At 40.8% G+C, this 8,170-nt stretch overlaps 1 protein-coding gene across 1 annotated transcript; it reads left to right on the forward strand.

Moving 5' to 3' along the window:
- The first annotated feature begins 3,369 nt into the window (after window positions 1–3,369).
- LOC120044895 (notch-regulated ankyrin repeat-containing protein A-like) lies at window positions 3,370–7,509 on the forward strand. Its single transcript, XM_038989620.1, has one exon. It carries the CDS (start codon window positions 3,853–3,855, stop codon window positions 4,189–4,191), a length of 339 nt encoding a protein of 112 aa, XP_038845548.1. The 5' UTR covers window positions 3,370–3,852; the 3' UTR covers window positions 4,192–7,509.
- Window positions 7,510–8,170: the final 661 nt, after the last annotated feature.

Consider the following 8,170-nt stretch of genomic DNA (forward strand, 5'->3'; position numbering starts at 1 on the left):
GAAATAGAAATAGGATAGATCTGGTATTTATTTCACATAGCTTATTATATACCATTCAGTAACTGTCCATTTAGAAGTTTGAAAAGTAGGATACGCTACTAAGCTAATGTTGTTTTGACTGCTACGAATCGATACCCTCTTGAAATTATGGAGGGCCTCCAAATATGGGAGATTACCGTTGCGCTACAAGCACCAACACATTTGTCACATTCCTCTCACATTTTTGTTTATTGGTCATCCTATGGAGACCACTGATTCTACTTTGCGTACGGATTGCGCATGGATTTGGGTAGGGTAAAATGCTAAATTTGGAATGATGGTGTGAGTTAAAATGACAAAGATTCCACTCCAGTAGATATCATGTAGACTACTAATAGAACGAATAGTTATATACCTGTCAAAGCATTTTAGAGACAATGTTAGAGTACTCGTTTTTTGGCATCACGATGAAAACATTAATTTGCTTATTTAATCCAAAGATTAATTATTGTTTGAGTGCTTTCGTTTGCTCCATATACAGAAAATCCAGTTTTTTTAAATGACATACACAACATATCTTTGCTGTCTTCACAAAGGGGCGTAATTACATCCACATGTTATTAAAGGTACATTTTGGTTGTATAGAGCAAATGTTTCAAGAGTCTGAATAAGAATACCATTTGGATAAAGCCACAGAAACGAGCGTGGGAAAAAAAAATCAGAATAAGACCAGTACGTTACGTCAGGAACTCTGTCCAGACACCTTCCTTTGGCCAAAGGCTCCTGCAGGGTTCTGTGCAAATGTTTTCCAACTGGCCTGACACAGCTTTTTGATAAGTGGACAGATGTTCCTGAGATGTTTAGGATCTCTGCTGGCTAGTTTGGGGAGCTCTATGACTGTGGGCTATGGTTTAGTATTGTCTAAAGATGCCTATATATGACATTAAATAATAATAAAATAGTCCTACACATCACAGACACTGCAAAGTATGATACATTTTCCAAAAGGAGTATGAAAAGGTTAGTATTATAAGGAGTATGTCAAGGTTACTATTATAAGGAGTATGTCAAGGTTACTATTATAAGGAGTATGTCAAGGTTACTATTATAAGGAGTATGTCAAGGTTACTATTATAAGGAGTATGTCAAGGTTACTATTATAAGGAGTATGTCAAGGTTACTATTATACGGAGTATGTCAAGGTTACTATTATAAGGAGTATGTCAAGGTTACTATTTTTGCCTGCATTTTGATATTCCTGTCTCAACAAGAACCAAAGGTCTGCACTTATTGATATGTGATTTCAAAATGCACTTGGTTTCTCTCAGCTATGGTACAAATAAACGGAAACGTGTGCAGACTGATTAACACACACACACACACCAGTAAATACCACGTAGGTGTATGATGAAACCATTCAACTGTGGCTTTTCCGTTATGTGAAGTTGTCAGCGGAATTGTTTTCCTATTACATACATCATAGATTTACTAACATAGCCTGCAAAGTTATGAGTTTGTTTTGTTATTATTTGTAGGCTACTATGTGCATTTACCTTTGTGGTGAGCTAAAGTAGTCCTGCGTATCGGATGTATAGGCCTATGTTATTAATCAACAGACTGAGTCATCGCATACGTGCACCAAATGTACATTGGAGTGTATAGTGGAGTGTGTGGGAACCTGAGGACAAACGGAAACTGCTTAACTATGAAAAGACGAGGTGGTTAAAGTATCATACATCGGTCTATAGATAGGACTCCCAGGCTAGTGAAGCCTATACCAAACGGAGCAAAAGGTTCAATTTACCTTGTGTGGTTTCCAGGCAAGCAACAACTTACAATCGCAGCCGTCCGGTTCCCACGGTAGCTATGCTGCGGCTGAACTAGGCTGATGCGTGCCATTCTATGCGCAACGTCACCTCTTTTCACTTGCATAAGGAAGTCGCACATGCTTTTGTTATTTGAAGTTCTATTGCTTCTTGTCACTTTAAAACAACTGGAATGTCCGCAGATGACATGTAGATGGATTGTAACCGCCAGAGAGGTGTCTCTTCTCTTGGCGTTGTTATATGGCGGGAGGCTATACCACTAGACTTGGGCTCGAGTTGTTTTATAGAAGTTTAAGGGGCCATTTGTTTTTCTCTGTCCAATGTATACATGGTTATTGCCAAAAGAGCTAGATTGCAGACAAGTAAATAAGCCAAATATGTTTATTTCCTAAAGTAGGCTCATGCGTATTTTGTCACCCTCTTTTATATACGATTAGGATATACATTATCTGTTTGTGTGAAATGTATAAACCTAACAAAGTTTTAGTTTTGAGTATTTTAGAGTCGTTAGTCTATGGAAGAAGCGTATGTTACCTATATTTGGCCACATGTTATGTGTACAGTATCAGATCTCTAGCGATCGGCAATAGCACACACAGTATTTTATTCTACACCAATGGTGACAATCCCTTACTGCTTTTTATGCAATTTCATTGTTTCAGAAGAAGTTGGACATCGTTTTTGACATACAGTAAGTAGCAAACCACAACTCGGCTTTGCTACTTTGTAGCTTTTAACGCCGTCTGAGCCCGAATTAACACCATGGCACGAAATACGACGCATAACAGGCCCTTTACAGTACAGTATTACTCCTTTGCTTTTTACATTTAAAAAAATATATATAAATATATATATGCTTGTGTGGTTGCACTATTCGTCCGTCGAAATACAACTTCAGATCTGAATAGTTTTTGCAACATGCGTTATGGCTCCATGCGCAATACTAATCCCTTGGATTCGCTGCTCTCCTAAACAACATTATATTGCTTTTCTCTGTATTTTTTCACTTTGTCGTTTATGACTCCTTCAACACCATCCTCCCTTGAGTCACGTCTCTCACGCGAGGGAGTAAAATTGTCAATTTTATAGTTGTTTTATTTTATAGATGCCATTTGTTTCCACGAAACCACGCCTTACTCTAAGGTTTCACACTTGTGGACCCTGCCCAAACGGACCCAGTAGCCAATTACCTCGCTCCGTTTCCGCCCATTTCACAAGAGTTGATTCTATGGAATACCATTGTCATGCAAATAAAGGACGCGTAAAATATCCCCCTCGCGCGCACTGCAGAGCAGAGACTCACTGGGATCGCACGAAGGACGCGAAGCACGGGGCACGCGGGGGAATTTCATACTACGTCGTCGCCAGGACCCGTCCAATTGTCACAGGCAAGTAGTACCCACATGTTTTCTATTTTAATCATAACATAATAGTTATCGGGAATTGTATCTCAACCGTATTCTTTAAAGTGTGCATAAAAGTGTTTTTGATGTAGACGTTGGAATGTAACCGTTGGGGAGTATTGTTCAGTGCACTGACGTGGACCCTACCTGTCTCACACAGCCCTCCTTGCCAGACGAACTGCGGCGGCTCCAGGATCCTGCAGGCAAGAGGGTAAAATCACAAGAAGAACCAACCTGCCCAGATTCAACTGCATTTTATTCACCTTGTTTGGAGATAACGATACCGTGGCCGTTCTTACAGAATACCTGTCGCTCTGCTCCATCTCTGCAATATAGCATATACTACCTGTTGCTGCTAGTAACAACGGAGGAGAAGAGGGGGAGACTACACCTTGCGACACTTGGATCTCTTATAAACACACTTTGTAGGGAGTTGGATTTCGCAACCTTTAATCTTTTGCACACCAAGTGTGTTATTTTGTCTGTGTCCATTTTGGGATATTAGTGGTTTTATCATATATATAGTATACACGTTTCTAAAGTGCCTTACAACTGGTATTAATCCAGTATTCCAACGCCAGAGACTCAACCAGTGACTATCACATAGAAAGGCACAGGATCTATCTCTATATCCCAGTTTCACCATGAGTCAAGGGGATGTATCAACTTGCTCTGCGCCTCAGATCGTATTCCAAGAGGCGGTGAAGCAAGGTAACACAAAGGAACTCCACTCGTTGCTCCAGAACATGACAAACTGCGAATTCAATGTCAACTCCTTCGGGCCCGAAGGACAGACGGCGTTGCATCAGTCAGTCATCGACGGGAATCTCGAACTTGTAAAACTGCTGGTGAAATTCGGAGCCGATATTCGATTGGCGAACAGGGAAGGGTGGAGTGCCTTACACATTGCCGCTTTTGGAGGACATCAAGACATAGTCCTATACCTCATCACTAAGGCAAAATACTCTTCTGGCGCACGGTGATCTGCTACACTGCTGTCAGGTAAACACACGGAAAGCCCTTATAAATTAGCGTTTCGATCTATAGTTGTGCCAAATTATAGCCTACAAAACACAGTAACTTCCCTTTCATCAAAACCAAACGGGGGTCTCTCTCACTCGTGAGTCAAACACCACATGGTTCTTGTATCCGCTTCAGCATAAAAAAACGCCATTTTGGTGGGTTGGTACTAAAGCTTTTTCCTTGAACGTGTATAATAGATTGGGACGTATAAAATAACTAAGCCAGTGTTTGGGTCCCGAGACCTGATAGCAGCCTAGTTTTACGCAGCGATAGACTTTCTATATTTTTTTTGCCGCGGTTACATTGAAACACTTCTTTATTGGGCTTCGTATTGAGGTGTCGCCCTGTAGCTGCGGTGGTCACTTTGTAAGACCCTTTTAAATGATTTTATATACTGAAAGATGGCACTTGTTGCTGTGGCTGCATGCTGGAATATATGAAAGGGAACAAAAGGTGAACACGGGAAATGAAGGCCATCCTGTATTTGGCGATTATTTCTTTTTTAAATTATAGAATTTGATCTGTTTCAAAGAGCAGCATTATTAGGCCTATATATATATATATACCCAACTGGCATTTCCAGATGTGTAATCATTGTAACGACTATTGACTTAATGTTGTTAAGTACTTTACACAATAGCTTTACTTTGTTTCTTTATAATTAAAAAAAGTAGCTGAATGCGCCCTGCCTTCTTCAAGCAGGCTGCTGGCATGTATCAATGTCTTTTCAGGCCAGTGCGACCGCAGTGTCAATGGTTAATGTGATATAAACCGCTGCTTTCGCTTTGTATCAAAACGTCAGGAAAGTGGCATTTGGAATTCACTTTAATCTCCTTTCAGTATTTTAACGAACAACACCCTGGTCATCACTGTGAATACAGGCTGGGTTCTATTTATGAAGGTACATTGACAAGATGCATTTTGAAAATTCTGTGGTTATTCTTTTCAAATCAAATCTGTTACGTTTAAGAATATTTAGGGTGACTTATAAAGCTGCTTCAGACTCTATGCTTATCATAGTATAAACTATCCTGTGTGGAGACCCCATGTCACAATAAGCCTAAATTTGACCTTGCTAAAGAGAGACTCTTCTTTGTCCCTCATTAACTTCTTGTTTGGTTTTCTTTGCCAACTACCTCGACTGTAAAGTATTCAAAACCATTGGACTCTTGCTCACTCACAACACTCCAATATGGGGAGTCACACATCCTTTAGCACAGTGGTTCGCAACCATTTTTGGTTACTGTACCTGAAGTACCCCCTCATGTGCATTTTACCAGTAGGCCTAGGGTCTGAGTCTTCTCAAGTACCACCTGTGGATAGGCCAAGAACCCCCAGGGGTCCTAGTACCCCCTAGTTGGAAACCGCTGATCTAGTCTATCCCCAAGCCTGTCTGTAGGCCAAAATAATGCTCATACCCACACAAACATTTTAAATAATAGCTATTTTAGCAGTAGGCCCCAAGCCAATGTTATTTAACCCAGTGATATAGGCTAGGAGACAACTATGGTGTTTCTTCTGCAAAGCAATAATGTCTATTTCATATTAATCAAGCCCGTTTCTTATCTTCATCTGGGATGAATTTATTTCCCACACTACAACCAAACTTTAATCTGACAAGCAAAGCGTTTTTTTTTTTTTTTGCCTTTCTGTAAAGGTATGGTTGCAAACACACATTGCCGATTTAAAAAAAAAAAAAAAAAATACATTATATAGTCGTTCTGTTTGAAGTTTCTATTTAGTCACAAAAATTGCATTTTATTGCCTGACTTATAAATGCAGGGAGTTTTATTGCACAAAATGCAGAGCCTTTTACTCCCCCTGGGGCCTGTCCGGGTAACTGCAGGAGTTGAGGCTTAGAAATAGTTACTACTGAGCAGGAGTAAAACATTTTATTACTGTCATGTTATGATGACTAACATCTACATGACTTGCAGGATATATATAACAAATGGTTTAAACTGCCTGCTGCATTTTGAAAGTCATGGCACCATAATGTTTGTTTCAATGCTGCTTGTATGTTTTATATTTGATTTTACTCAATGGCCAACAGTAAGTGAAAGACAAATATCTGATAGCATCACAGTCATTCAATGGAAATCCGTGTGTGTGTGTGTGTGTGCATCTGTCTGTGTGTGAGAGAGAGTGCACATGCGTGCATGAATGAATGTGTATATATGTCTGTGTGTGCTGCATTCATCTGACTGTTGTGTCCTGAGTGAGTTGAGCTGTGTTCCCCTTCCCTGGCCTGTGTGTGGCCTGCTCCTCTCCTCGAGTGTGTGGCTTTATGTTGCTACCTGGGGGTCTTCCCTCGCTACAGTAAGGAGAGACACCAGGGATTAAGGACTGTCCTTCCATGTACCTGGAAAAGCAAACTAAAGCGATTAGAAAGAAACATCAAGGAATAGATTGGTTTTAGTGGAACAAAAAAATATGCATCGCTTGTCTTAAACTTGATATTTTTTATATATATATATATATATTTTAAATATTGCACTGACTGTTGTTGATTAAGTGGACTTTTTATCAAGTCAAATGTATTGTTTTTCCAAATAGAAAAAAAGGAACACAACAAAATACTATTGTACAAAACATCTCCAGGTTGTAATGTTTTGTGTGTTAACTTTGTGAAACATTGTGTTAAGGCAAAGATTGTTTGAATCTTTGTGATTGGGTATGTGTTTATATACAGTACCAGTCAAACGTTTAACACCTACTCATTCAAGGGTAGGTGTAAAAAACGAAAGAAAACCCCTGGAATGAGTAGGTGTTAAACGTTTGACTGGTACTGTGTATATATATATATATAATATGCTGAAATATCTTGGAGCACTTTCTTTTCTGAAGTGCTGCCTCCCTCCTGTTGTTATGAAAGGGGAAAAATACATTTGATGGTAAGATCATTGTTACAAAACAAATTGCACAGCGTATGGTTGTTCTACTTAAGTGTCATAACATTTATGGCCCGAGAGAGGACGACTGGATAGGTGTCAATGAATGAGAGAAAGTGCTGACGTTTAAAAAAACATTTTTTTGGGGGGGGGACACATGTTCTGTTTTCGTTTTGCTTTTTTTCGAGCGAAACAAAAACAAATGTCTGAGTTTAATGAGAGATGCTGAAGTTCCATCGTGTTTTGATTTTGGGTTTTCTTGTTTTTGTTCTGTATTTTTTGTTTTTGAACGTTTGTAACACTGTGATCATGATGTGTGTTGAGGAAATGAGTGCTGTAATATTTTTGTACGTTTGTGTACAAGCCAGTAAAAAAATCTTTAAACTCTGTGTGTCTATGCATGTTTCATTTTCCCTACCCCCAGGCAGTCCCAGCCCCCGTTACCCATAGAGAAGAATAGTGACGGGCACAGACCCCCCCTCTCCCCTCCTCTCTCCCGTTCTCCCAGGCTAGCCCAGATCCCCTCTTCCCCCTCTCTCCCGTTCTCCCAGGCTAGCCCAGATCCCCTCTTCCCCCTCTCCCAGGCCATCCGGATTCCCATTCTCTCCCTTTGTTATTCAGTCAGCCTCATCTTTTCACATGCTGGATAAAAGAGCCACGCACATGATTGTGGGTAGTTCTGGTTTATAGAAGGCAGGGTCCCCTCCCCAGTGTGTGCAGGTTTTATGTTACCCTCTCTCTCTCTGTGTGTGTAGTCTGAGGAAGGTCCCTAGCTCAACTCTCTGGCTCTGCAACACTATTCCTCTTCTCTCTATTAACCCCCTGGGCACTCTTGTCTGTTTCTCTCTTTTTCTCCCTGTCGGTCTCCCTCTCTCTCCCTCTGTCGGTCTCGCTCTCTCTCTCCCTCTGTCGGTCTCGCTCTCTCTCTCCCTCTGGCGGTCTCTCTCCCTCTGGCGGTCTCTCTCCCTCTGGCGGTGTCGCTCTCTCTCTCCCTCTGTCGCTCTCGCTCTCTCTCTCCCTCTGTCGCTCTCGCTCTCTCTCTCCCTCT

Source organism: Salvelinus namaycush, chromosome 3 (genome assembly GCF_016432855.1).
Source record: "Salvelinus namaycush isolate Seneca chromosome 3, SaNama_1.0, whole genome shotgun sequence".
Taxonomy (NCBI): domain Eukaryota; kingdom Metazoa; phylum Chordata; class Actinopteri; order Salmoniformes; family Salmonidae; genus Salvelinus; species Salvelinus namaycush.

What these genes read in the sequence shown, in the direction of transcription:
- LOC120044895 (XM_038989620.1), top strand. Translation starts at nt 3,853, where the DNA reads ATGAGTCAAGGGGATGTATCAACTTGCTCTGCGCCTCAGATCGTATTC.